The sequence below is a fragment of the Scaptodrosophila lebanonensis genome, unplaced genomic scaffold (genome assembly GCF_003285725.1).
Source record: "Scaptodrosophila lebanonensis strain 11010-0011.00,11010-0021.00 unplaced genomic scaffold, SlebRS2 tig00001412-arrow-pilon, whole genome shotgun sequence".
NCBI classification, from domain to species: domain Eukaryota; kingdom Metazoa; phylum Arthropoda; class Insecta; order Diptera; family Drosophilidae; genus Scaptodrosophila; species Scaptodrosophila lebanonensis.
Window position 1 is genome coordinate 11,919,824 of NW_022060739.1, and position 27,401 is coordinate 11,947,224.

Sequence of the window (27,401 nt, forward strand, 5' to 3'; positions counted from 1 at the left end):
AAGACGGCAGAAGGCAAGCGAAAGCGTTGAGGAGTACTTCCATGCCATGAGGAAACTGGCGTCGCGTCTCCACACAGCACCATCTGAAAACGAGATGATGAAATATATAAAAAAAGGATTAAAAATAGAACTAGCTCGTTATGTGTATGCGATGCGCGTGTACACGGTAGACCACTTACGTGACGAATGCGTAGAGGTGGAAGCTATGGTCCAGCGGCGAGAAGGCGTGTTCCCAACACGCAGCGGCACACGTTTTAGTGGCGGAAACCGTCCACCGGCAGTGGAGGAGGTGGTCGACGACACTAACGGCGAGGAGTCGGCGGATTTCGGCGTAGTTGAAGAGGCGCGTTTGGCAAGGCGTCCGCAACACGCGTTAGTTTGCTGGAACTGCAGACAAGCCGGCCATAGTTTCCGCGACTGCATGTCACCGGAAAGGCGCGTCTTCTGTTATAGGTGTGGCAGGCCCGACACCTATAGTCCAACCTGTCCCGATTGCACGGGAAACGGCCGTCGGAGTGCGGAGCAAGTGGGCGAATCGCGCTCGACACAGGTGCCCACCAGGATGACAGCGGAGCGGTCCTGAAAGAAGAATTTCATAAGAAAAATACCCCATATAGTAATAAGTTGAAATTTTTACCGTACGAGGAAAAGATGCGGGCATATCTGGAGGCGCGTAATAGAATTTTTGCCCAACATCAGTTAGATGGGATGAGGATGGTGACAGCCAAAGTTAAAAAGGCCCGAGCACGATTCCGAGTGAGAAGGCAGACGAAGAAGCTGGTAGCCGAGGCAGTGCGACGCGAGGGAGCAGCAGATCCGAGGATTTTTGCCGAAGTACTGGTACGAGGCCACGTGCTACGCGGTTTGCTGGATACCGGGGCCTCGGTAAGCGTGCTAGGCAAGGGCAGTCTGGAACTGCTGAAAGAGATTGGCATGGTGCCCAGAAATTACATTTCGATAATTAAAACAGCAGGCGGTGAAGACAGAGCCGTAATTGGGCGAGTGCGTTTACCAGTGGTGTATCGAGAAGAGGCCAAAGAAGTGGAATTTTACGTATGCCCATCACTCGAACAGAACGCGTATTTCGGCATCGACTTTTGGCGGCTGTTTAATTTGGCACCACTATTAATTCCTCCGGAAAAGCCAGACGTTAAAAGACTTGTCCTCGATGAATTGCTAGCTGATAGAGTGGCGCATTATGCGGACCAGGATGAAGTAAGGCCTGAACCAGATATGTGGAAATTGAATGAACAACAAAAGCTGCAATTGGAACAAGTAAAAAAAGAATTTTTAACCTTCGAAGAAGCGGGATTAGGCAAGACTACTTTGGAGACTCACCGAATTGAATTGGTCAGCGGAGCAGAGCCAGTGAAAGACAGGCACTACCCTCTATCACCCGCTATGCAGAAGATTGTGTGGGATGAGGTGGACAGCATGCTGGCGCTTGGCGTCATCGAGGTAAGCGATAGTCCGTGGAGTAACCGCACCACCATAGTGCGACGGCCGGGCAAGAACCGCTTTTGCCTCGATGCCCGCAAGTTGAACAAACTGACAGTCAAAGATGCCTATCCGCTACCATGCGTGGAGGGAATCCTATCTGGAATCGATCAGACATATTATATTTCCAGTGTGGACCTGAAATTTGCGTTTTGGCAGGTGGAGTTGGAGGAGTCCAGTAGAAGGTGCACTGCGTTTACGGTACCAGGGCGACCGTTGTACCAATTCCGCATGATGCCTTTCGGGTTGTGTAACGCCGCTCAAAGGTTGTGCCGGCTGATGGACAAGGTCATACCGAATGAACTGAGGTCCAACGTTAAAGTATATCTAGACGATTTGGTAGTCTTCGCGGCTGATTTTGATACGCACTTGGAGTACCTGAAGAGAGTAGCTGAATGCCTCAAGAAGGCAAACCTGACGATAGGGTTACAAAAGTCGAAGTTTTGCTTTAAAACGTTGAAATACCTGGGATTTATCGTGGGCGGCGGCGTGCTTCGAACAGATCCAGAACGGGTGCAGGCGATACAGCGCATACAGGTGCCAAGGTCCGTAAAGGAGGTTCGAGCTTTCTTAGGAACCGCCGGGTGGTACAGGCGATTTATTAAAGATTTTGCCACCTTAGCGGCTCCGCTCACTGAGGCTTTGAAAAAGCGATCGGGAGGTAGGTTCTCACTCGGTGGCGAAGCGATTGCAGCATTTGAGGCGTTGAAGAAGGCGCTCACATCTGCGCCAGTGCTGGTACACGCGGATTTTTCACGCCCATTTTTTGTACAATGTGACGCATCCCATATTGGCGTCGGAGCCGTATTATTCCAGGTGGATTTGCAGGGAAACGAGAGGCCCATTGCGTTCTTTTCTGCCAAGATGAACAAGCACCAGGTGAACTACTCGGTGACCGAGAAGGAGTGCTTGGCGGCGGTATTGGCGATACAAAAATTCCGGCCATACATCGAAATGATGCCATTCACAGTCATAACCGATCACGCCAGTTTGAAATGGCTGATGTCCATGAAGGATTTGTCCGGGCGATTGGCTCGTTGGTCGTTGCTGCTCCAGGGCTTCGACTTTGAAATCACGCACCGGAAGGGCTCCGACAACATCGTGGCGGATATGCTGTCCAGAAGCACCGAAGCCGAAACTTTAGAGGAGTTGGATTTCTTCCCAGGAGACCTGTTGGGTATAGAAACCGCAGAATTCGAATCAGAGGAGTATCGGGAGCTGATTAGCGAAATTCAAAGTCAAAAAGATAAATTACCTGATTTAAAAATTGAAAACGGGGTGATCTACAAAAAGACATCCTTCAATCGGCTAGAAGATCAGCTCGAAGGCAGTGTGTGGAAACTGTGGGTTCCGCGTTCGCTAACCGGCATGCTTATATCGAAGGCCCATACCGAAGCGTCAACGCATGGAGGAGTGTTGAAGACGTTGTCCTGGTTGCGGCGGCAGTTTTATTGGCCGGGAATGGCCAAAGACGTTGCTGAAGTGGTCCGAAAATGCGTGGTCTGCAAAGAGACGAAAGCCACCAATTACGGGATGCAGGTGGGAATTGGTGCAGAAGTCGTCACGGAGAGGCCGTTCCAGAAGTTATACATAGACTTCTTGGGCAAGTATCCGCGATCAAGGAAGGGGCACGCCTTCATATTCATAGTGGTAGATCACTTCACCAAATTCACGTTCCTGAAGGCGATGCGAGAGGCCACCACTCGGAGCGTCGTCGACTTCTTGGTGAACGAAGTGTTCCATACGTTCGGCGTTCCAGAAGTCATACACTCCGATAATGGTAAGCAATTCACGTCCAAGCAGTTTGCAGACATGATGGAGGGCTACGGTGTTAAGCATCTGCGGACACCGGTGTATTCGCCGCAAAGCAACGCGTCCGAAAGGGTGAACCGGACTATACTGTCCGCGATACGGGCGTATCTGGGGCAGGATCACCGCGAGTGGGACCTACACCTTCCGGAAATTGAAGTGGCCATCAGAAACAGCGTGCATTCTGCGACTGGAGTAACGCCTTTTTTCGCACTATTCGGCCGACATATGATGTTGCACGGTTCGCAGTACCGATTGGCGAGGAAATTAAGGTCCTTAGACGAGCACGAATTCGCAGCGTTGAGTACAGCAGACAGGCAATCCCTGTTGCAACAGAAAATCCAGGCACAATTGCATGCGGCGTATGAGCGCAGTAGCGTTCGCTATAACCGGCGTGCGCGGCGGCTAAGACTAGCGCCCGGCCAGGAGGTATACCGGCGAAACTTTGCATTGAGTGATTTCAGCCGCGCGTTCAATGCGAAATTCGCGCGGAAATTTCTAAAAGCTCGCGTAAGGAAATCCATCGGCACCAACGCATACGAGCTGGAAGATTTGCAAGGGAACTTGCTGGGGGTATTCCACGCAAAGGATATCCGAGTGTGACGCCTGTCCTAAGGCAGAATGGATGAATATAGGGAGGAGGATGCAGCCAGAGCTACTCACCTGAAGATCAAGAGTGGGTGTGGCCTACGTTGGGCGCCGCGGTAGTAGTCATCCGAGGCAACGCCGGACTCGAAGCAGAGGACTCCAACAACACCAGCCGTTTGATGCGCGCAAACATCACTTCGGGGCACGAGCGTCCGCCCACTTGGATATTTGCGGTGGTGTTGCATCGGGCTGGTCACGAAGAATAAAAGGTGGCAGCGCTACGGAAGGCGCCAAGAATTTATAAAGGTACTGCAGCGCCATCTAGCGGTACCGAGCGAGGCACCATGGTGGCAACTGCAGCCACGCAGGCGCAGGGTTGTGTCCCGATGGCACCTCAAAGTGGGGAAACGTCAAGGCCGTGATGAACGGATGCGCAAGGACGTAAAAATCCGCAGGCATACGACATCCGGCCTATAAAAGGCAAGCCGCAACACGCCATTCCTGTTTTTGGGGCGACGGTGCAGACCCACGAGGCAGTGTTTTCTTTTGGTGAACTGGAGGCCGTGCTGAAACCTGAAAAAGGAAAGGAAGAACCAGAAGCCGTTCGAAGGTGAGCATAAGGATATAGATGCAAGGCAGAACTAATGCCGATGTATACATACCTGTATATCCACTTAAATGTGCCGACCAGTGCTTAAATGCCTTTTGTTCCTTGGCATATAGATTTTCCGGCATATCGCCAAGTTTTCGGACAGCGGTGGAACCATACACAGCAGCTGCAGCGGCCGTCATAAGTAGCAGCACGAGCTGCATCGTAGCAGGAGCAACAGCGACAGCAGCAGATCCAGCACCAGCGTCTTCAACGACAGCAGCAGATCCAGCACCAGCGTCTTCAACGACAGCAGCAGATCCAGCACCAGCGTTTTCAACGACAGCAGCAGCAACGACAGTGGCAGCCGGAGCAAAGGCGCCCACCCAAGAAGTAGCAGCAGCAATAGCGGCGCCACCACAACGCAACAGCAGACACGTCCGTCTGCGCCATCAGCAGCGGAGGATAGACAAGCCGGTGAGTCCGTTCCTTGGCCACGCGCCGTGCCTATTGTTCGCGGTTGAGCAGCGACATCAGGCAGAGATCCCGCGCGCCTTACGTCGTGTCGTTTGTATGGGCTGCGCCTGCAGGGTCCCACACGCCGCCCATTGAAGTTTCTGCAAAAGAAAAAAAAAAAGAAGATAAAACAAAATATATACAGATATAATAAAAACCAAAACAAGGCAGAAAGTGGCACCTAAACAGAGCTTGGCGCTCTATTTAATTCAAAAAAAAAAAAAAGTTCACACTCTTATACACACTTATATTGTATGAAGATTGCCAATTGCAGTAGCGCGCAGTGTTTTATATGTATTCTTATATTTCTATTGCGCCCATGACCGTCGAGAGCTCTCGTTAGGATTTGGTTAGACATTTTTCTATAAATTTTTGTACCGCGCATATTTTTCTCATACACATACACATATATCTATATACATATTTATTTGCCATAAACATACTTGCATGTTGGCGCACATAAAGAACCGCATTGGCCGTTGGCAAGCCTTCTTTATTTTGTTTTTATATAAATTATTATTGTTCCATATTTACATTGTTTTCACTCACACTCAATCACACTGAAATATATGTATGTTTGTAGCCACATAAACTGAAAATTAATTGTTAATTTTAATGGTCGCACCGTTGGTGATGATGCATTAAAGCAGCATCAGTAGGGGCGGGAGACTCACCTGTGCCATGGAATAGCCCAAGCACGGTCCAAATAAGGGTATCCAAGAAACATTTTGCCTTTGGATACAGGCAGGGTGGGTACGCCTGGGATAACAACAGCAAAATCCCACACGGTTGTCCGATGCCACAATTTCTGTCCGTCCGCACGTATATAATCTCCTTTTACAGTCACCCGTATTCGTACGGATGGCTTGAGGGAGTTATCCGTTTATTTGTTTTTTTGTCGCATTACGTTTCTTTTAGTTTATGTTAGTTTTTTTGGTTTGTTTACGTTTTGAATTCGGTTTTGTATATTGCGCGTCGAATTTATTGTAGTGATGGCATTTTGTTTATCGATGGAGGAACCGTGTTATCGGTTATTGTACGACTCACGCGGGCATAGGGTTGGAACCACACACCCAAGGAGAATTCCGATGAGCCAGCCGGCGTTGCCCAAGAGGAAAAGCGTAGTCGTAACAATTCAAAAGCTTTTATTAATTGACAACCAATAGAGATTACATATTTAAAAAATAGATATTAATAATCGCATAAATTGGGCTTTTGCTGTGGTAACATTGAAGTGGTATCGAAACTACTGATATGGGATAAAAATTGATCACATTGGCTTTAGCCAAATGCCCAAAGATAAGATACAATAAAAGCAAATAGAGAATAGACCCAATTGGGCGCCTCCAGCCATGATTGTCTCTCGAGTGTTGCAGGCAGGCTCGTGGCATTGTTCGCACTCTTTCCGTTTTATTTTGCAATAGCTCTGGTCCTGTTCCGTCAGCTCGATCCAACAGCCGCGAGTGGTCACCTTCGTGTCAACTGTATGATAGGAAAATATAGCTTAATTAAACCGAATGCAAGTTTAACCAATTTATAAAGAACGTCTTATTGAGTAACGCTCTTAGCAGTTGTAATTCGAAAGCTGTCTAAAAAAAGATAAAATGAAAATTTCAAAATAAATGAATTGTTTGCATAATTAAACACATTTTTTTTAATAACAACTTTATGTACAAATATAGTTTAATTAAACCGAAAGCAAGTTTAACCAATTTATAACGTCGTCGAACGTCTTTTTGAGTAACGCTCTTAGCAGCTGTAATTGGAAAGCTGTCTAAAAAATTATAAAATGCAAATTTCTAAATAAATGAGTTGTATGCATAATTACACATATTTTTTTAACAACAACTTTATGATGGGTAGCTATAGTATTTAATGGGAACACTGGGAACAAAACATATAATTTTCACAAATCTTCAGCCATTTTGTGAGCTTTAAATAATACTGCTTTGACAAAAACTGCTTGAAGCAGTTCTATCCTACCAAACGGAGCAAAAGCTTAACATCCTTACAGTTTCTCTTCGTAGCATCTGAATATACAAGTAGTTTACTTTGAAATATAAATTTCAAATAAATAAAATAACATTTTCAAGGCAAATGTTTGCTCAAATGGCTATAACTCGGTCTACTATCTTTTTTTCCTCTTTACAGTTGCCTAAAATCTCCAGTCTTTGTTAAATATATAAACTGAACTAAAAAAAGTAAGCTGAAAACCTAAAGTTGAAGTGAAAACTGTAGCTTTTAAAGATAGGCACTCTAATCGCCTACGAAAGTAGGCCACAGTGTGGAGGGGCGCTTGGAACTTACGTTTGTATAGCGTGTAGCAGGTATGGCGTCCATTGTACGGATTGCACTTCTTCTGATTGTACGGGTGGGTGGCGCAGCTGGCATTATTGGCGGAACTACAGCTGTAGCAGAACTGGAGAGCTAGTGGCGGGCGGGTAGCAGGAGGTGTTGGTGCTGGTGCTGGAATCGGCGCGTGTGTATTGCTACTAGTGTCCTGCTGGTCTGGCAATATGACCTCCTCCGACCCCTCATTATCGCCCTCTTGGTCAGGTTCTTCGGGTAGTAGGGGCTCATTCGGCTGATCCCCTTGAGGCTGCTCTTCTGACTGCTCTTCTTCCGGTTGCTTTTCCATTTCCAACGTTTCTCCATCTGTTTCCATAGTAGTCACTATATTATGAGGAGTCTCGGAATATATCTTCACTTCTTTGGAGCCATCTGCCTCATCTACTAGGTCCATTGGTGGTGGCGATTCGCTGCTCCACTGCCCCCAACTGGACTGGCATAGCAGCAACACAGCTAGGGCTATCCCCCAGCACACTTTCTTGCTCCACATTCCACACGCACTCGGCTCAAGGCACAGTTGGTATTGAAAGCGAAAACGATCTTTTAACGTGCCCTGAACCTATTTCTGTTTGCACTTCAATATCCAAGCTCTCGAGAGCTCTACAAATAGGCGCACCTGCGACTAGATAAGCCGATAAACCTGCGTCGGTGCTGTTTGCAAACAGACTGTTCCCAGAGTTGTGCCACAAATGACTCGCATATGTGGCTGATTGTCACGCAATTAGCTCTAAATTAAATCGATATGACCGGGCTAATAGGCCGGGCTATAGACCGTCGACCCAACGACCCCGCAAACGTTTCATGACATCTCAAAATGCCTCACTAATTTGAATTATTAATGATGTGAACCCTTGACATTGCAGCTGCATTGCACGCTTTCCAACCCATGGCGCACTCGAGGAAATGTCGAACAACAAATTCTAGACAGATTACGTTCGAATTCAGGACATTCAAGCCTTTATAGGTTTAGTATTTAGATTGATTCAGTTTTGTTTAAGTCAAATGTAAAATAGAGCCCAGTCGGGCTGGAGATTTTCCTCTTTCTAAAGTAATCCTACTAGCTATTAATTCGGTATCTGTTTTTCCCCTCTTATACTTTACTTTTTATCTACAACGCTGATTAGCTCTGTTTTAACAAAAAAATATCATTATTTTCTCTTTTTTTTGACTGATCGCCAATGACTCAAGCCCTAGCCATTGCTAGGGCCTTATCACTCCTCCATATAGTTGATAGCGAATAATGCAAAACCTCAAGAGCCCAGATAGGCTATAAATTTAGATGGCCGAACAAAGCAAACCTAATCTCTACATTTTTAAATCCATCCCCAAAAGACACAAAGCAACAGACACAAGCAATGCAGTTCAAATTTCTCAACTCGCCACAATGGCCGCAATTCGACTTCCACAACTGCTCCAATTATTACATTTCCTGCTTATCTCGTGTAAGCTATCCATGGTTTATGACTAATTCGTTTCCAATATGCACGATTACAATTTGGCCGCCATTATGCCTATTTTTAGGGCCCAGTTGCTCGGCAATTATCTGCTACCATTGCGACTCCATAGCCCTCGAAGACTGCGCCATGACCCTAGGGGAGGTGGGAGTGCTCCCCTACGTCGACTGTACCAGCGAACTGACGTGTGCCATGTCCATTGGTGAGTCCAATATTGGTTCGTCTGCTTCCAAGTAGTTATAAATTACACTATATGTGAAGCGATTTTTAGCAGATAAGGTGATAATGTGAAACTAAATAGTTATTGTTATTGTAACACTTTGGCCTACAATCGACCTAGATCAGTTATCTATTGATTACTCCTTATAGCTAGATCACAAAATACCAGAAAAAGATCAACACAAGCAAAAATTGAAACGTTTGAAAAACTTTTGCTGCAAAAATAAGTTCATATCACAATTTCAGTTGCTCTTTAAAGGTAGAAGGAAGAAGCCTAAATATGCGAGTTTAAGCTGGCTGAAGGGCATAATGTCCAATCAATATCCTACTAATCACATCAGAGAATGCAAATCCTGTACAAATAATAGAGAAAATGGACAGCAACATAAAACCTGCACAAAATCTTGTATGTCCTGAAACAATTAATGTTTTAAAGTCTTCTTCGCAATTACTTTTATCCAACCATTTTATGGTTGTACGAATCCGATGCAAACCCAAACCTAATGCTTTAAACTGATCATTGCAGTCGATTCGATTACGTATCGCGGCTGTGGCGGCGACACGCCCACAACAGGCGCCACCTACAAGAAAATCTGCTCCTCGAATCTTTGCAATGCCGGGGTTTATCCGCCGGGTCGCCTCAAATGCCATCACTGCGCCGGCGACAGTTGCGTGGCGGAACCTGCAGGTAAGCCCCATCCCTGCCGCCATCACCACGAGGAGGACGAGTGCTACACGGAGGTGCTGAGCTCGCAGGAGGCCTACCGCGGCTGTCGCTCTGACACGAACCACACCATTGCTGGGGCGACGGAGTACTGCGACATTAATGGCTGCAACGACCTAAAAGCCGCGAGCAGTCTGCGCTGCGCCCGTTGCGACTCCCAGGAAGGACGCGGCTGTAAAATGGATTTGTTTCACATCAACGGCGGCAAATGCAATATATCGCTATACGATCAGTGTGAAATGGAGGTTCTGCTGGCTGGGGAGGGCCAATCTTGCTTCACTTATCGTCGACTGAATCGTGTGGTGCGAGGCTGTACGACGGAGCTGCCTGCGGATATAGACTTGGATGGCTCACAAATTGTGGAATGCGACTCGGATAATTGCAATTTGGGATGCACGGCACAGCAGCGTTGCCTAACCTGCGACTCTGCCTCGAACGAGCTCTGCCTCAGCAATGCCACTGCAGTGGCCAGCAGCGTTTGTGGCTCGGCAGAGAGCTCCTCCTGCTTTGCCTGCGAGTATGCGGATTGGAGCGTGCGTCGTGGCTGTGGCGCCCCGCCCAGCGACGCACCACGCTGCTACCAATGCGATGAGGGCGATGGCTGCAATGCACAGCCCCTGACCCGCTGCTATGAATGCAGCAGCCTGGACGAGGCGGGCGCCAGTTGCGCCAACTGGGAACGACCTGTCGGTATTTTCATCGAGGAGTGCCAAATGCCAGCAGCGCCTTGTCTTATGGCCAGCTACGAGAACGGCACTACTCTGCGTGGCTGTCAGCGTTCAGATTTCAATTGCAGCATGAACGGCTTACTCAGTTGTCGCAGCTGTGAGGGAAGCTTCTGCAACAAGGGCGCCTTTCCAGAGAAGCGCCTTTGGTGTCATCAATGCGTGGGCGGCGCGGATTGTGCCGTCATTAGCGGCGATCCCAGGCCGTGTGATGTGCCTGCAAATGAACCATTGGAAACAACTATGGCCTGCTTGGAGTACTACGATGGCGACAGAGACCAGCCGGTGCGCGGCTGTCGCACTAATTCTCAGCTGTATTACGAATGTTTGTTCCGAAGCGACAAAAGCACAGGTTGTAAATTGTGCCGCACAAATGGCTGCAATGACAGTCCACTGATGCTGCAGCAGACTAGCAAGAAGTTGCAGGAGCAGGCAATGGATTTTCTAGGATTCGTTTCTGGGCGTTCAACAGCCAACAAACTTGCAACATTCCCACACTTTTGTTACTATATTTGTTTAATTTACCATATAATTTCTATATGAAATATAAATGGCAACTAATTTGCTTTTAATTTACTATGAAACCCCAACTCATCGACCATTGCAGCGCTACTGTGGCACTTCTAAGGCGTTCTTACCGGCGCCGATTTGTTCCGGTGGCGCGTAGCCAGGATTTAGCGCACGACCGCGATGATTGAATGAGTAGAACGATGGAAAGTTGCCCAGAGTATCCCAAGTCTTCTCCTGCATGTCCACTGTGGCGCGTATCTCCTTAAAGTTGCCAACAATCTGTATTATGTTGTAAATAACAATGACGAGGCTAACCACGGTCTGAAGTACAATCTAGAATAAAAAGAACAGCAGAAAAGTTAGCAAGTCATACATATAAGTAATGGCTGTACTCACATCCAACGGCAAAGTGGTCCACTCCTGCTCGGTCAGGCGCAAGTATGTACGATCTATTGAAATGTGTAATTTACAAATAAAAGATGTCATATGTCCATATGTATGTACGTATGCATGTAGCAGTACTTACGATGAGCAGCTGAGAAAGCGGCATGCGCCAAGCTAGCAAAGCCAGCGATTAACAGAAACTTGTTCATGAATTTACTGCCCATGTTCCTTTGTTTATTTTTAATTAATAATTATTAAGCAATAATTTTCAACAAATAATATGCGGGAGTCTATTATTTTGACAGTCGCTAAATATATTAAGAAGGAGATGCCACACTTGCGAAATAAAGTGAACAGTGCAAGGAGTTGCCACACTCATAAATTTATATGAGCCGCTCGTTCGTTATTACACCCGCAATTGGATAAACTTAAATTAAACGGAAAAAATGATTGAATTGAATTGCAAATACCCAAAATGCTTGCTCATTCAGTGCTATTGCCACCAGTGCTAACGCTGTTCTCCAACAATCGTTCTTATCAGAAATAGCTGCATCTACATACCGCACACCACTAGTTCACCATACTCACCACTCGATAGCTGCAACTATTGGTATTAGCATCGATAGCTATGCCGCTCATTCGTGTTTTTGACTTCGGGCGCTGTTGTTGTATTCGTTGGTGTATAAATAAAATTTTCAGTGAAAACAACCTGCACAAACGTTCTATTCGTGATTTTTTTGGCGCGCGTCACAGAGCAACAATATTTAAATTTCAATACGAATTTAACGTACAAAATATAACAATATCGAAACCGAAAAGCATTTAAGACACAGTTTTGCGTATTTGTGTGGGCGTCGTGTGTTGTGTTGAAAAATTGTGCGGGTGTGTATGTATCCTGACATCCGTGTCCTGTCTGCTGCAATTCTAGGGTGTGTACCGCATTCGCAACTACAGAAGTTTGTGGAAATTCCAGCACAGGCAAACAAACATTTGCATACTAAAGTGAAAATGTCGGTATCTTCGAACGCCTCCTCCGCATCGTCCTCGGTTACGGGCGTGCCCATAACAAGCAATGGACGTCGACCCTCTTTCGGCCGCAACGGCAGCATCGATTCGTCCTGCACTACGGACAGTTCGGAGCTGACGCACATACTGAACCGTCGGCAGGAGATCATGGATTCGCAGGAAGCGGGCATTGAGGTGCCGCGCACATTTAAGGTGGTAAACGTCTACACCGAATTCCATGAGTTTTCGCGCAAGCAGATCAAGGATTATCAAAAAACCTTTAATACGTAAGTACCATACATAATCTCTTATAGACGTTATCGGCTTTTATTACGGGTCTCCCTTTATATCTATCTCTTTTGTATTATGGAGACTTTTTCTCATGCCATTTTATTTGATTGCACATTCCCACCCAATTCACATAAACTGCAATTGTTTAAGATTGTTTGCAATAAAACTTCATCATGCTCATTACTTATTACTCAACAACAGCCTCACAGTGACAGTGTCAGGCTAAATAGGCGGCTAAAAATGCATTTAACGCCTGGGAATTGGCTGATTACAAGGGGATTGGGGTACTTGGGGGCCGGCTTATGACTCAGCGGGCTTTGTCACAGCTAGTTGCACATTCCGTGTTCTGCGGACGCTCGCATGAGTCAAAGTCACAGCCAATATTTGCAGTGTAGCTATATATATAGTTTACCTGTATATATAGTTTACCTGTGAGGCTCAAATTTCATTATTTCTTTCTACTGGCACACGTCAGGTGTGATAATAGCGCGATTCATTTCTCATTGGACCATTAAATGGCCTTTCTACAGTTTCCTTAGGTTTCTGCGGTTACACCCAGTTATTTGGCCTGACGTGTGCGATGAAGCGCTCGGCATCTGTTGTATAATAAATAGCTCGCGACATTTTATTTTATTGAATTCATTTCTCAAGTTCAATTCCACATAATAAGCACGTCCGTATGTATGACGCTTTTAATTTAGCTGATAAGCGGCAACTCAACTATCTGAGCTCATCCAATTGGACTTAGCTTGGCGTTCTGATTACAGTTTTATTAAATATCGTCTCATTCCCCCCACCAACAAGAAACCCCTCCGATAGTGTTAGTAATTCCACTGATAATACTATCTCAAGTATTCAGACACTCTCATCCTCTAAACTTATCATCATGATTATGAATATGTCGCCTTAAATGTTCCGTCAATTAGATAATATTTAGGGTCTTTACGATAGCCTAATTAATTGCTTAAAAATCTTACGTTTCGCAGACCTTTCATTCCACATTTTCTAAGAAATCATAAGGTCCATGGAACTTCCTGAAAAATAGATCTATTTTATATAATTAAATAATGAATACTTAGCCTACAATGTCAAGCTTCTGAATAATTCATTCGGTTAATTCATTAGTCGCGCTTAAAACAATGCATGAAAGAACAAATTTATTTCATTCGTTTAGCTAAGAAAAATTAATGCCAAATGGCCAAAAGCACTCTCTGGAGTTGATTTTTCCATGTACTTCTGCATTCTCTTTGTTGGGTTTTAGCTTAAAGTGACGGGCGCGAACTTTTCTTTTGACTTGGAACCAGGGGCTTTTTTAAAGGTGTTGGCCACATGTGGGTCAACCCTGCCCCAAACGGCAGTCACGCCCCAAACAACAGTCAGTGTGTACGCAATGCTGTCATAAACATTGGCAAATTGCCAAAATGAAATGTTGCAACGAATCGAAGCAATGGAAATTACTGTGCGGCAACTGAACGTGCCTCGCAACTGCAATGAGTAGCGCCACAAAGTCTGGGAAAACTTACAACTGTCTAACAATGTTTCTTTCCCTAAAAAGTACAAGACTGTGTCGTGTGTCGTATAAACACCTAGGTCTCGGACACAACAAGAAATGTTCACTAAAATTTCGTTTAATATTTGGTTTTTAATTTTTATAATAACACATAGACACCCGACTATGTATAACGTTTCCACTTGTTTTTGTAAAAAAAAAACCCTAAGAATTGATGTTTTAAATGAAAATGAAAAGAAGTTTTAGTTTTTACAGTCGATATTTGTTCTTAATATAACATACAAGGTTGTCTTCTTTAATTTTGACATTAATTTAATTAAAAAAATATATTTTAAAACTTAATTTATTAACTATTTTTAAATCATACTAAAAAAGTATCCCATAGGACCATTATATCGTAAAATATCGTATTATTGTGATAGAAACTTTCAGGCAATGCTGTATTTTACTAAAAATTAAATACAATTTCATACAAAATAGATTTTTATTAAAAAAAAGTAATATAAGTTGCATCAAATGCTCAAAAAAAAATGTAGGTAATATAATTGAACATAATGTACCTCCTTTTTGTCAATAATTGAATTTAAAAGACATATCTGGGGCCGAAACCTAATCTGATTCAAGCCAGTATCCAAGCATCTCTACTGCGCAGTGTCGTGACTCTAAGACGTTGTTGTTGTTACTGTTTTTGTTGTTACAAGTATTATAGGAAACCTGTAGAACTGGAGCGTCGAGTACTTTGGCATTTAAAATCACGACTCTGCTCATCCGATAATTATTTTTCGCAACACGCAAACGTGTTAATTTAATTTAAAATCAAGCTCCTGCCGCATTATAAAAACCAAGATGGTTGAAATTAATATTTACATACCCGTCATATGTTCATTTGTTTACGTTTTCATTGTTATTGCTTTTATTTGTGTGAGTCACTATGCGGAATTGTGTTTTGCATTTCAATTTAACATTTTAAATTGTTGTTTTTTTTTTGCCGACCATAGCTATCGCTGCATTAAATTGCCTCTGAATCAGAGCTCTTTCCAAGAAACGCCGCACTTGTTCTAATATATAAACAAATCCGATGCGTTATACGCAGAACAAGAACATCAGTTGTGGTGGCCGGAAATCTCTGAATATTTACATTATTTAAAGGCTGTTTAAAAAATTGAATGAAATATAATTGTGTTGAGGCTGCAAAATGAGATCGAAATTGTGTCGAAAAAAGGCGCTATAGATACTTACTTATTATATTGTAAAACGTAAAAATCGAGTTGAAAATTACGGCTGATTCATACGCCGTACTCACTCCGGTGATCGTGAATCACATATTCTTTTGATTTACATTATTAGGGGAAGGAATACAAAGGTACCCATGTACAAATTTGTATAAATTAGTAACAGAATTTATGCGTTGTTGTGCAGGGCATTTGTTTGGTTTAAATAGCATTATTTCTTTTGTTTAAATATTAAGAAATATAATATATATCAATGAACAATTTTCTATTTTGAGTTCGTTTGAAAATCATTATTTAGCTTTGTCTTACTCACAAGCCAATTATTGTAGTTTGTGTAAATTAAAGTTAATGCGCTTTTCCAACCTACCACCACCCACCATCCACTTTTTCTTAGCATGGGGCTATCACACGCATACATACATACATTCATATGTATAGGCATATCATGTATAATACAGGCATGTTAAATTTTAACAGCATCGTAGTTTTTTGTTTGTTGATTTTTCGTTTTAATTTCCTGTTTCACATATTAAGTCGCAATTTTCCGCAATTTTCCTGCGCTCACTGGCTGGGCTGCCTTTGGTTTGCTTAAAAGCGTTTCCGGGCCGAGACGATAAGCATACACACAATATTGTGTGATGGTCTTTCGTTGTGGTGGCGTGTGGGTGTGCAATCATTGTTAGAGGCGCAGCTTAATTGTATTGATTATGCGCTTAGGCTAGCAACAACAACAACTCAATTAAACATATACATACATACATAAATCAGTAGTTTGGAGAAGCACAGAGCATCATTCTCGCATGTCTTATCGGATACATGCACACTTAACAGTCGGTCATGCAGCGGTAAATCTCCAAAAAGACTTAGTAGAGTAACAGCTCTCTCTTGGGTATTGCCCATCAACTTTTTCTCTGATTCATTTTGAATTCAATGTCGCACTCTTTATTGTAGAATCCGCATGCAAATCCAACTGTAAAATGGTGCGCATACACGCATACACACCTCCCCACACCCACACTCACACATTTTGTAATATCTGTGGTGATTTTTGTTTGCTTGTCTGGTGGTGTGTTGATGCCATGGTCATGTCAACGCTCTGACACTTTGGTTTGTTGGGTTCGCAGTTGACCAACGAGTACAATTTGAGTTCAAGGCAAATGCGCTTTACCCATTATGCTTAGTTACATGTGTATGGTTACTTTTGTTGTTGTCATTTGTATGTGCTTGTGGGGGGTTCCATGGCAGTGGCGCGAGAACTTTTAATTAAGCACACAGCCAGCAACCACCACTCACCATTATTGCACAAAAGCCCACTCTAGCATGCGTACTAAGTGTATGCCTGTATGTAAAATAGGGTTGTGTTGCACATTTCGGGACAATTGCGGCCGCAATTTAGCCTCAAGAGTTGCTGAACTTCCTGCAGGGAAGTAACAAGAGTTGCGGCGACAGGTTCATTGACATCGTTTGCCAACCAATTTAGAATTCTAATTTGTTTGCATTTTTGCGCCATGTATATACTTATATTCATTTCTGTATGTATGTCTGAACACACAAAGTCCGTTATCTATGTGTAGTGCATACAAAATTGGATAGTTCTCGCTCTCCGATAACCAACTTAAATGTCGATAGCAATGTTGTGACCACCGATGGATCCTTCCTTCCTTCCTGTGCAACATTGTAAAAAGCATGATTTGATTGCTTGTTTTTGTGTAAGGCCTAAAACTATTATAAGCTCGAATTTCAACAGAAATTTATAAACTTAAGCCACTGGCAACATTCACATGCCAAAATGGTTTGAATAAGTAATTGCTTCATTAGCATATCTGGAATCTATCTTTCCAACAGTTTGTGTGCTTGTCCAGCAGATGTGAAATATCACCTTGAATTTTAGCTTTGAAGTTACTTCAATAACTCAAAAAACACTACTTGTATGCACATACATTTTTCAATGTAGGCTAAAAGGCAAATGGGCTTTCATCATGTACGATTTTAGGCCTATTGCAAAGCAACTGCAATGTTATACGTGATGTGTATGTATAAGTATGTATTGCATACAAATTTCTTGTTGATTTCACTCAACACATGCGGGCGGAGCTACATACAAAAGTATATATTTTTATACAAAAGTATAGCTAGCATTTGATGGTCAGTTAACCGATAGCAATGTGAGGAGGGAGTTCTCATTTGTTTCCATTTCGAAACCCCTGCAAGCACTGCGCAACAAAGAAATAAACTGATATATACATACTTGTAGGTTAATCTTGCAGATGCTGAGACATCTGCTAATCTTATCTTGAAAGTCGTCAGTATTGTCAGTATTTGCAGAAAGCAGATAAGAGCGACTGTTGCTGACAATGAAATGGATAGTCCGGCACATACTTAGTCAGCCAACGAACAGCCTCTCGACTCCCCCACTACTCTATTCAATTTGTGCTTCCAAAAATAAAAAAGCCGCCACTCCTCGACATTTCGAAATCAGGGCAACAGTAACAGCAACATCTAGTTGTTGGCAGCTAGAAATGAGAGCGCTGCGTGGGTCGCGGCAGAGTCGAGTATTTTTAGTTACACAGGAAGCATGAGAGCCCAATGTAAGGGAACAAGGGAAGAGCTGCGATAACGCGTACTTCCATAGTCGGCGTATCGAAAAAGCTCATAAGTTGTTGTAAGTAAGGATAAGTAGTTGCTGATGTATATTATCATTTTACGAAATGAGCTGAAAACTGCAGCAGACAACAGATTTTAAATTCAAAAAAAAAAAAAAGAGACACAATAAAGAGTGCAGACAACAGCTAATTAACAGTTAATACGCAACAAAGTTCGTTGGCAAAAACAAGTGCAAGTTTTATTTCCAGATTTCGGATTTGCTTCAATTGCCATTGTAATGACTAATTGCACTGATTTCAGTGCAGAAGTTGACACAACTGGCAGACTTTTTTTCATAGAATAGAGGTTTGATTTTAGGCAAAAACTACGAATTTTTAAAAATATATAATGGCTGCGCTATTGTAAATTAATCACTGGTATACACTGTATATGTATGTATAACAGCTGCTATAAAGTTTGTGTTCAACATAGTTAGTTAATGTTTTCCAACGAAAGCGTCGCTTTATCTCAAAACTAGTTTAAACTGTTAAACTGCCTTTTTGAGTTTTTCAAAATCGCGTCATCGATTTTAAAGGAAACTTGCGTACAAATTCCAGCTCTCTAGCTTTAGCGATTGTGCTCTGTGCCTCGATTACGAATGATTCAGACGCTGACTAGTTATACTAAGATAAAGCTAAGTACTATACATAGATATATGTATGTTGTATATGTATGATAGCTGAGTTCTAAAAAGAAGTTTGTATAATCTTATTTCCTTATTCCTAGAAAACAATTGTTTCAAACCAATATAAAAATTCAACATTTCAAATGAAATAGCCAATTAGAAAATGTTATTAAAATAATTATAAACAAATATTTTCACAAACATATGTACACAAGTATGTACTAAGCATGTATATTCTTTTGTTATGAAACTTTTTACTTGGTCACTATAATCTGATTTCGTTGGGTATCGCAAATAAAACAAACTTCTAATTCCCAAATGCATACATATGTTTGTATATTTTTATGTACACTTGTACATATTTACATAAGTATGTATGTACATATTCAAAGACTTGCCGGTACAATGGAAAAGAGGTGGAAATAAACAAATCGCAAATAAAAACAGTAGGGCGAGCAAATGCAAAGGCACTCTAGCTGCACGCTAGTATATCGAAGTTTTTCTTTAGGTTTGGCCCCAGAAACAAATGCAACACAAACAACAATAACAGCAACAACAATGCTTGCAAACATAAAAACACTTGTCTGTGCACTATGAACAAGCTGCCTGAAGTTGGTTATAGGGAAAAGGCAGTGGGGCCTAAATATGTATGTACATACATACATGTGCGACCAATAATTGCAATAGCAACAACAATAGCACAATGCCACGTAATGGCGAGGCAACAAATTATGTGCCACAAATGGCAGCATTTGCACCGCTAATGCGGCATGCATCTACAACAACAATCAGCTGACCCCGTTAGCTGCTGAACTGTACAAAGGCAACAAAAACTATGAATTTACATAAATACATATGTACATTTATACACAAATGTGCAGATAATTCACATGTTTTGAAATGCAATGAAGCGTTCAAATGGCCAAAAGAGCTTCACCAACCAGCTTCGAAATCAAAACAAAATGAACCCAAGGCGCACCTAAAATGGGGCTTTTAATACCCTGTACCAAAAGAAAATACTAGGTTGGAGTGATCCTTGTATGGTTTGGTGAGTGCTTATATAGAAAATTGTGCCTTTAAATTGGAGTTAGGTGCGAGAACCGATGTTGAGATGCGTTTGAACACCCACTTTTTTGCCAAGTAGGCCTTGAGAAACCTCCAGTTTGTCAGTTGTACGATTACTGGCTTATTGAATATTCCTCGAACTTATGATACTTTGTTGTGGCTATGCACTACATATTTGTCTAGGTTAATCGCGCTTCAGCATAATCTAGGTTAAGCCAGCCCAGCCAGAAAGTACTTGTATAGTGAAAACTCCTTTTCAAAAGAATTCGATCGCTGTATAAACTACTATATAAAGGTATCCCCCGGACACTCCCCTTGGGCGGACAAAATTTGGTCGACCGTGAGTATCCGGTCAAGAGAGTTTTCACTGTAAAGTAATAAACTTGCCGTTGCAATATATGTGTGGGACTTATAATAATAAATCTTGGCTCCAGAAACCCACAAGCGCTAGTTACGTCTCCTGATCTGCCGATCAACTAGTCGCAGAATAAACCTAGCAATGCACTATTTTATGCTGAATCGGCTTTGCCTGCTTCTGACTTATATGCGATTAAACTCCGGAAACTAGTCATATACTAAGCTCTGCCCTGCCTTAGTTATGCTAGTATCAGCATATATGCATGTACATATTTATGACTAGTAGTAGAGCTGTTTTGCGTCGCAGCCATTGCTTTCAATTGATGTCTCAACATATGATAAGCTTTGCATTTGCATGCAAACGTACCTTTAAAAGAGTGCACAGAAAAACATTTAACTAAAATGCTTTTAATGGTTGATCGACATACTATTTTTGTTGTTTATCAGTTTAATTTCCTTAACCCTGGCAACAAATAACAAAACCCACTATTAAGTACATATGTATATCGTGTATCGCTCTTGTAATACTTATTTTCTGATACCACATTAAGGCATATTCTACCCAAAACATATTCAGGCATACCTAAAAATGTAAACAAAATGCAAACAAAAATGTTCAAGTGCGGGTTTTAAGATATGTATGATTTTTTTTTGGGTTTATAAAATGCGTTTTTTATATTAATAACCATTTAAAGCGCATTCTTAATTTGGGGACCGTTTATTTCCCGACAAAACCGTCTTTTAAACATTTTCTAAGTAAACCAAAACTACTAAAATTCCCTGAAGCTATAAAAATTGATTAAATCTTCTGATTTATGCTAATTCTGTCGGCAACTCCTCGGCGCCGACGTGCGCCAACTGTTATCTCCAGTTAATTAGAAAGACAACAGCGAAAGCGAAGAAAAGAGGTGCCAATTGTCACATTCACGCAATGCTGTAATTCACGTTAATTAAAAGCGGCATCAGTAACCGCAGCTGCGCAACAATGGCACCAATTAATCGTTTCTTTGGCGTGTAATGCGCCACTGCTTTGTGGCGACGACGACGGTGGCGCACAGTGGGGCAATGGCTCTCAATCGGAGTACACTTGTAATTTATCTTCTTCCGAACCGGATCATTTTATCCTGGCATTAAATTTATGGCATTTTCATCTAGTGTGTTGAATACAAATCCGACATTTTATATGAAGCTGAACAATCGTCATATTAGAGTATTAATGGTTTTTAATTTTCGTACACGGAATTCCCTTTATGCTTTTGATGATAGGTTCCAGAAAGAAGGCAACCAAATACACCTAATTCTGTTTTTATACGGTCTTATTTTACACTGTTTTGATTTGAAAATGTTATATATGGTTGCTCGACTTTATTCCAATTATCACAATTCAAAATAACATATGAGCAATGTCTTTTTTTACACGACCCTTTCTGGAAAATATGAACCAATCTACCGTGTAGAAACATAATTAGTTGTAGTTCCAAATGGAGAGCGGTTAACGAAGGACAGCTAGTTCTACCCACATTCTCAAACCTAAGAAATCTGGGAAATGTTTGGTGAAATGACAGATAATTGCTATAATTGACAATTACTTTAAGATGTACGATTTCAACTATTGATATTTAATTTATTTTGAATTCATGATCATGACTTCTAAAAGTAAGTACAAATCACTTTTTGAGTACAAAAATCTGCGTCGTGTGGCACTGTGTGTCGACACCGACTGCCCATCTTTGCTGGAAGATGTCGACGAGCAGCTCATTACTTTCTTCGCACGCACAGTTTGGCGTTTAAGTGAAACGTAACATGTCGAATACAATTGAATGCAACGGAGCCTAATAAATAAATAAATAGATACTATAACTCGTATGTAACTAATAGCAAACAATAAAAATAACAATAGAAACAACCACTGCCGGCTGAAAGTGAAATTGTTATTTCTGTTGTTCCCCCCCTCTGGCTATTACGTGTGCTGGCCAGCTTCTAATGACAATTATTGTCGCTATGAAATCGAAAGTTATTGAAACTTTTTTTCCTTAATAGCTAACCAGAGATTGGTACGAGTACGTCTTCAAATTCGTAATTGCTTGAGCTGGCCAATTTCCTGATGGCCACTTGCATTTTTGTTTGTGCTCTCAGCTCTTATTTTTAGCCACGCGCCTGCCTCACGGACCAACTAGTTTTTCCTGTTTGGCGCTTCTGCGGCCATCCTTCAGTGCGCTTGCAAGGTCGTGCCCACTTGGCTGGTTTCCGCAGTTGTAAGGCGAACGCACAGTGGGCCTGATAATACAAAATGTATCAATATTTGGGGCATCTTTCTTATTGATTTTTCAGTGCTTTCCGTCTCGATTGAAAGCAATTTATTAAAAACACATACGCAGATAGTGATTTAAATAGTTCCGCAATATACTTATTTGAACTAAGCAACAGAAGTCTTTTCAGATTACAGGCCAATAGCAATAGAAAACAACATTTTATATCATTTTGGCCCTCACCTCCACAGAAGAGCCACAGTGCAAATGAAAAAAAATAATAAAAAATATAATAAAAACAATGGCTATAATTTGGGCCTAATTCGAGCTTAAAAGCCACAGTGCAACACACAAAAGTTGCGCTTCTGCCGCATTGAACAATGCTGGCTAATATCTTCGCTTAAAGCATCTCTTTCATAATGTATTTGGCAAATAAGTAGAGATAGGTACATTAGTTTTATTGCCGGCAATTTCCTGCCCACACCACAACAACACACGTAACAGCCAAGTCGGAAGCTGCACTTTTCCATGCAACGGAAATTTGAACTCTTGACTTTCACGATCGTCTGATGACGACGCATCACAGATTACGTATTTAATGTCTGCTCAGCGGTAGTCGGCGACTGCTGTCTTCGCTGAAAAGTCAGTGAACTTAACGAAAAGCTTCGATTTGGCTTTGACACGCGACCTCGTACAGCTCTTTAGGGCCACGGCTCTGGGCTTCAGTTACGCCTATCGATTGCTAATACTTATGTAGGACGACGGCTTTATAGCCGCTAATTGAATAGCAATTGTTTTCTTTATGCCTACTTCCTACTAATTGCCTCTCTCCGTTTCTTAATTGCAGCTATGACACTGCCCGCGATGGCTTTTTGGATCTGAGCGAACTTAAGTTCATGATGGAGAAGCTGGGCGCCCCGCAGACCCATCTGGGTCTGAAGAAAATGATTGCCGACGTCGACGAGGATCAGGATGGCAAGATCTCGTTCCGCGAGTTCTTACTCATCTATCGCAAGGCGCAGGCCGGCGAGCTGGACAGCGATTCTGGCCTCAATCAGTTGGCCCGTCTGACCGAAATCAACGTGGAGGAGGTCGGCGTTAGCGGCGCCAAGAACTTCTTCGAGGCAAAGATCGAGCAGCAGCTGCGCACGAATAAATTCCACGACGAGATCAGGCAGGAGCAGGAGGAGCGTCGTCGCGAGGAGGAGGAGCGCGCCCAACGACGCCAGCAGTTCCAGCAGCGTGCCGCCATCTTCCAGTAAGAGGCGCTCCACACACCCCGTCGGTGAATGCACTGGGCAAGGGATTATTGTAGTTTAGCGCGTAATTCATTGTCGTAGGTTAAACAAAAGAATAACATTTCTATCATGCTGGAGCTTGATACGAAAGCATTATCGATCATCACATAGCTACACCGATATTATCGCTCATATTATAATAAATACATACATACATACATACATAAATACTTACATACATACATATATTACTTATACATACATAAATGCAAGCATACCAAAAGCATTAATTCAATTAAATAAGTATTAAGTGAAGCATGTTATGTAGACTAAGGACGAGCAATTTTGTTTATATTTTTTGTGTTAATTTTTTGTTCAGTCGAAACACTTGGTTGTTCAGCCGCAATTATGTATGTTTAGTGCCATGTCTATCAGTTTCATGTTACATTGCAATTAATCAATAACTAATAAAAAGTTATAAGTTTGTAAACAAATCTAAAAAGAATTATAAACGTTTGTAGTTCCTAAATTAGCAATTGGCCTCCACGCTTCGTTACTCTCTGTACATAAAAAAAAGAAACTTTTAATGCCCCTAAGTTTAAATTACAGCGTTTCAAGATTAAATTTAGTTTTAGACAAAAAGAAATCCGCCGTTTAAGCACTAAATACAATACAGATATTATGGAAAGCAAACGCAAATATGTGTAACAACAGCAAGTAGGATAATTAATAATAGTATCCTTTTAATATATCTTGACACATGCAAATAAATAAATGTATATAATACAAACAGTCAATGGACTCGCATTTATTTGCTAAACCCATGGCAGCTGCGGTTCCTCAGTATATAGATGGGATGCAAAACCAGATGTGCCGTATCGGAAAACAATAGCTCGCTGATTATGTTTCTGTAATTAATTAATTAATTAATTTTCTTCTATAAATCTTCCTTGCAACATTTCTCAAATGTTGGTGTGTAATCGGGGTTTCCGAGTTAACAAGTCATTGATTGATCGTGTCCACCTGATTTTAATTCCAATTAGGTGCTATTGAATAGTTAACAGTTTTCCTTAAAATCTAAGTCCATAATGTTTAAAAAGGGGAGAATTTCCTTTTTACTTCTTAGTGAAGAAGCTAACAGAGTAGGAAGAGATCCATGAATCCTAGAATGTTTTTGGTCAGATATGTGCTTGTTGTGTTCCGAGTAGTGGTTAGTATAGAATTGTATGTATGGAGATGCTGGGGGCATGTTTCATTCTTCGATGGCGGAGAAGGTGGCGGTGCCTGGGGCTCCCCCACCACGTCGTTGGGAGTGCCGGCAACGCAGCATGTCGCACTTGAGGGCGTAACGGTGCTTGCATACAGGACATTCGTGCGGCTTGAGTTGCAAGTGAAAGCCTTTGATGTGCTGCGACAGTCCATTGCGTCGTTTGAAGACCTTCGCGCAGATGCCACATTTGTAGCGACGCTCCGTCGTGTGGGTGACCAAATGCTGCTTGAGTCCAGTAACTGAACTGAATGTTTTCTGGCATACGTGGCAGCTGTTTTTGTTGCTTCCGCCAACGGTGCGGACGGGAAGGTTTCGCCGCGAGCGCTTCGGCAGATGCTTGGACATAATCTGACTTCCCAGGTTGAGTTGTCGAGTGCGGCACTTGAGTTCGTGACGCCGATAGATTCGCCAATGAGTGAACGTTATCGCATGGCAGTGGCGACACTTGAAACTATTGAGACGCGTGCTACGCAGCGGCAACGACTGGCAGATGTAGCGCATATGTTGGCGCAGGCCGAGACGGGAGTAAAAGAGTCTAAAGCAGCCGCAGCACTTGGCAGCAAAATGCTGCGGTTTTGCCACAAAGTGACGCTTCAGTCTGCGATGGCGTAAAAGTGTTCGTATGCTAGTGAATCGTTTCGAGCATTGGCGACAGCTTCGGCGTGCTGCTCTGGCTTTGGAAACATCCTTTAGTTTTCGACACTGCCGCTGCAGACGGCGAAAGCGGGCGGACAATTTGGCATAATTCGCTGAAACATCATTGAGGCTCGGATCTACCGTGCTGATTATGGAATGAGAGGTATCCGGCGGAGGTTGTGGCGGCAAATGTGTGGCCAACTTGGGCATAAGATCATCATGATGAAGGAAACTTCGCTGCATGTCCAAAATATCAATTTTCTTCTTCGGCGCTTGCAGCCCCGTCCCAGGCTGAAACATAGCGTTGGGCCGCCAGGCATCGCTGGCCTGCCAATAGTCATTGTGTGCGCTCAGTAGAGGCACGCTGGGCAAACTCTGTGTGCTGCTAGTTGTCTCCAGCTTCAGTGGCATCGCTTTAGTGGTGCTAACATTAAGGAGTGGCACACTGACCATCGGCGGCGGCTGACTGTTGGCGACATGTGTATGCGCATAGTGCTGATTCAAGCTGTCGGCGGTGAAGAACTTTGCCGTGCAGAGCGTGCAATTGTGGAAACGAAAGTCTGCTGAAAATGGCACAACGCTGTCATTGAGGACTACTATGTTGGGCTTGCTGGTGGGTGTAGTGTTGGCTGCTAGCGATGTGGAGGTCGCAGTTGGAGGAGGCAACAATTCACACAGCAAGGGATTGGGAATCTCACTAACATTCGTAACAATCGGTCTGCTGGAACGTGGCTCTGGCGGGGGCTTCACCGTAGCAGCAGCAGAGGCAGCGGTCTGTTGTTCCGCCTGTTCAGAACATTCCAGCTTCTCCGTCTTGTACTGATGCGGAGGCAGCTGCCAGTCCTCTTTGGCATAGTTGTGCTCCTCGGTAAGCATCTCAGCCTGCAGCATTTCAGTCGCACTTTGCAGATTAGTCGCATTCACAGCACCAGGATGCGCGGCTTGGGTCTGCGATTGCTGAACCACATCCGAATCATCAGGGATGTTAATAAATGGATCATCTAGATTGATAATCTCCATGATATCACAGTTGTTGATGATGTCCTGGGCATTAAGCATGGGGAAGTCACAGAATTGCAGCTTCTGCTCGGTGGCTTCGTCGCTCGTCACCTGCTCGTGCTCACAGCAGCCCTCGTCCATGCCCATGTCCAGTTCGTCAGGAAACAAGTTGTCCAGACTTTCGCAAGCCTCCTGCTTCACGCGCACCGCCGGCTCCTGCTTAATCTTCGGCTGTCGTCGATACTTGCGTTGCAGATCGCTCTGCGCCTGCATTACCACATCGATGAATTGCGAAAAGCGCTGCAATTGCTTATGGCACTCTCCACATATGTCCTTCGGTAGCGTGTCGTCCTGCAGTATTTGCAGCGTTGGAAAGCATTTTTGCACCATGCCGAACAACTCAAAGCTGTTATCGAAGGACACACAATACGGTGCGGACAGGCCGCAGAAACGACATGTCGTCTTTGTGCCGTTCGTCGAGGCTATCCCCTCCGCTGTGCTGGACAAGGTCTGTTTGCCTGCCTCTGATGCAGGTGAGTCGGGCTCCACGCGCACAGTTGGGACTGCATTTTTCTTCAATGTTTTCCGATTGTTCGTGCAATTAAAGTCCGTCTCAAGGAAGTGGCGACTGCATACTGCGCTCCACTTGGACGGCATCCACTGAGCACTGCGCATCGTAAATTGCTGCCATTTTTGCAACAAATTCTTTCGCTTAAACGGAAATCTGCGCCGTAAACAAAATATAGCAAATAAATATTACATTTAATCAAATATGTATATTACTACGCACCTGTGAAAGGAAATGCTACCGCCATGTACGTATTTATCGCTGCAATTTGCCACCGCGCAGTGGGCGGGCATTATGTAGAAAATATTTAACAAATTAGAGATGAAAAACTAGCTTTGTTTTGCTCCGC

At 43.1% G+C, this 27,401-nt stretch overlaps 7 protein-coding genes across 7 annotated transcripts; 2 read left to right on the forward strand and 5 right to left on the reverse strand.

Annotated features, from left to right (window-relative positions):
• Positions 1–3,656: 3,656 nt before the first annotated feature.
• On the reverse strand, positions 3,657–4,139 carry LOC115631465. The gene is made up of 2 exons (XM_030528215.1): positions 3,970–4,139; positions 3,657–3,912 (listed from the first exon to the last, which is right to left on the reverse strand). Exons 1-2 carry the CDS (start codon positions 4,137–4,139, stop codon positions 3,690–3,692), a joined length of 393 nt encoding a protein of 130 aa, XP_030384075.1. The 3' UTR covers positions 3,657–3,689.
• Positions 4,140–4,664: 525 nt separating this feature from the next.
• On the reverse strand, positions 4,665–5,440 carry LOC115631464. The gene is made up of 2 exons (XM_030528214.1): positions 5,245–5,440; positions 4,665–5,100 (listed from the first exon to the last, which is right to left on the reverse strand). The coding sequence occupies exons 1-2, from the start codon at positions 5,382–5,384 to the stop codon at positions 4,683–4,685; spliced, it is 558 nt and encodes a 185-aa protein (XP_030384074.1). The 5' UTR covers positions 5,385–5,440; the 3' UTR covers positions 4,665–4,682.
• A 687-nt stretch (positions 5,441–6,127) lies between these two features.
• On the reverse strand, positions 6,128–7,664 carry LOC115631388. Its single transcript, XM_030528110.1, has 2 exons — positions 7,307–7,664; positions 6,128–6,481 (listed from the first exon to the last, which is right to left on the reverse strand). The coding sequence occupies exons 1-2, from the start codon at positions 7,662–7,664 to the stop codon at positions 6,270–6,272; spliced, it is 570 nt and encodes a 189-aa protein (XP_030383970.1). The 3' UTR covers positions 6,128–6,269.
• Positions 7,665–8,681: 1,017 nt separating this feature from the next.
• On the forward strand, positions 8,682–11,031 carry LOC115631627. Its single transcript, XM_030528434.1, has 3 exons — positions 8,682–8,790; positions 8,870–9,004; positions 9,548–11,031. Exons 1-3 carry the CDS (start codon positions 8,733–8,735, stop codon positions 11,011–11,013), a joined length of 1,659 nt encoding a protein of 552 aa, XP_030384294.1. The 5' UTR covers positions 8,682–8,732; the 3' UTR covers positions 11,014–11,031.
• On the reverse strand, positions 10,960–11,661 carry LOC115631628 (membrane magnesium transporter 1). The gene is made up of 3 exons (XM_030528435.1): positions 11,507–11,661; positions 11,377–11,429; positions 10,960–11,313 (listed from the first exon to the last, which is right to left on the reverse strand). The coding sequence occupies exons 1-3, from the start codon at positions 11,586–11,588 to the stop codon at positions 11,080–11,082; spliced, it is 369 nt and encodes a 122-aa protein (XP_030384295.1). The 5' UTR covers positions 11,589–11,661; the 3' UTR covers positions 10,960–11,079.
• Positions 11,662–12,034: 373 nt separating this feature from the next.
• Positions 12,035–24,084, forward strand: LOC115631658 (EF-hand domain-containing protein D2 homolog). The gene is made up of 2 exons (XM_030528471.1): positions 12,035–12,656; positions 23,189–24,084. The coding sequence occupies exons 1-2, from the start codon at positions 12,253–12,255 to the stop codon at positions 23,601–23,603; spliced, it is 819 nt and encodes a 272-aa protein (XP_030384331.1). The 5' UTR covers positions 12,035–12,252; the 3' UTR covers positions 23,604–24,084.
• Positions 24,085–24,282: 198 nt separating this feature from the next.
• On the reverse strand, positions 24,283–27,392 carry LOC115631657. Its single transcript, XM_030528469.1, has 2 exons — positions 27,275–27,392; positions 24,283–27,208 (listed from the first exon to the last, which is right to left on the reverse strand). The coding sequence occupies exons 1-2, from the start codon at positions 27,343–27,345 to the stop codon at positions 24,832–24,834; spliced, it is 2,448 nt and encodes an 815-aa protein (XP_030384329.1). The 5' UTR covers positions 27,346–27,392; the 3' UTR covers positions 24,283–24,831.
• Positions 27,393–27,401: the final 9 nt, after the last annotated feature.

Excerpts from the sequence above, each read along its gene's own strand:
- LOC115631465 (XM_030528215.1), bottom strand. The coding sequence starts at position 4,139 with ATGCAACACCACCGCAAATATCCAAGTGGGCGGACGCTCGTGCCCCGA. Across the intron at positions 3,913-3,969 it reads CACCCACTCTTGATCTTCAG|GCGTCACACTCGGATATCCT; the intron begins GTGAGTAGCTCT and ends GCCTTAGGACAG.
- LOC115631628 (XM_030528435.1), bottom strand. The coding sequence starts at position 11,588 with ATGGGCAGTAAATTCATGAACAAGTTTCTGTTAATCGCTGGCTTTGCT. Across the intron at positions 11,430-11,506 it reads CGCTTTCTCAGCTGCTCATC|ATCGTACATACTTGCGCCTG; the intron begins GTAAGTACTGCT and ends ACATTTCAATAG. Across the intron at positions 11,314-11,376 it reads GGACCACTTTGCCGTTGGAT|ATTGTACTTCAGACCGTGGT; the intron begins GTGAGTACAGCC and ends TTTTTATTCTAG.
- LOC115631464 (XM_030528214.1), bottom strand. The coding sequence starts at position 5,384 with ATGCGCGGTACAAAAATTTATAGAAAAATGTCTAACCAAATCCTAACG. Across the intron at positions 5,101-5,244 it reads GCAATCTTCATACAATATAA|AAACTTCAATGGGCGGCGTG; the intron begins GTGTGTATAAGA and ends TTTCTTTTGCAG.
- LOC115631388 (XM_030528110.1), bottom strand. The coding sequence starts at position 7,664 with ATGGAAACAGATGGAGAAACGTTGGAAATGGAAAAGCAACCGGAAGAA. Across the intron at positions 6,482-7,306 it reads CTGCTACACGCTATACAAAC|TTGACACGAAGGTGACCACT; the intron begins GTAAGTTCCAAG and ends CCTATCATACAG.
- LOC115631627 (XM_030528434.1), top strand. The coding sequence starts at position 8,733 with ATGGCCGCAATTCGACTTCCACAACTGCTCCAATTATTACATTTCCTG. Across the intron at positions 8,791-8,869 it reads ACATTTCCTGCTTATCTCGT|GGCCCAGTTGCTCGGCAATT; the intron begins GTAAGCTATCCA and ends GCCTATTTTTAG. Across the intron at positions 9,005-9,547 it reads GACGTGTGCCATGTCCATTG|TCGATTCGATTACGTATCGC; the intron begins GTGAGTCCAATA and ends TGATCATTGCAG.
- LOC115631658 (XM_030528471.1), top strand. The coding sequence starts at position 12,253 with ATGTATCCTGACATCCGTGTCCTGTCTGCTGCAATTCTAGGGTGTGTA. Across the intron at positions 12,657-23,188 it reads TATCAAAAAACCTTTAATAC|CTATGACACTGCCCGCGATG; the intron begins GTAAGTACCATA and ends TCTTAATTGCAG.
- LOC115631657 (XM_030528469.1), bottom strand. The coding sequence starts at position 27,345 with ATGCCCGCCCACTGCGCGGTGGCAAATTGCAGCGATAAATACGTACAT. Across the intron at positions 27,209-27,274 it reads GGTAGCATTTCCTTTCACAG|ATTTCCGTTTAAGCGAAAGA; the intron begins GTGCGTAGTAAT and ends TTTACGGCGCAG.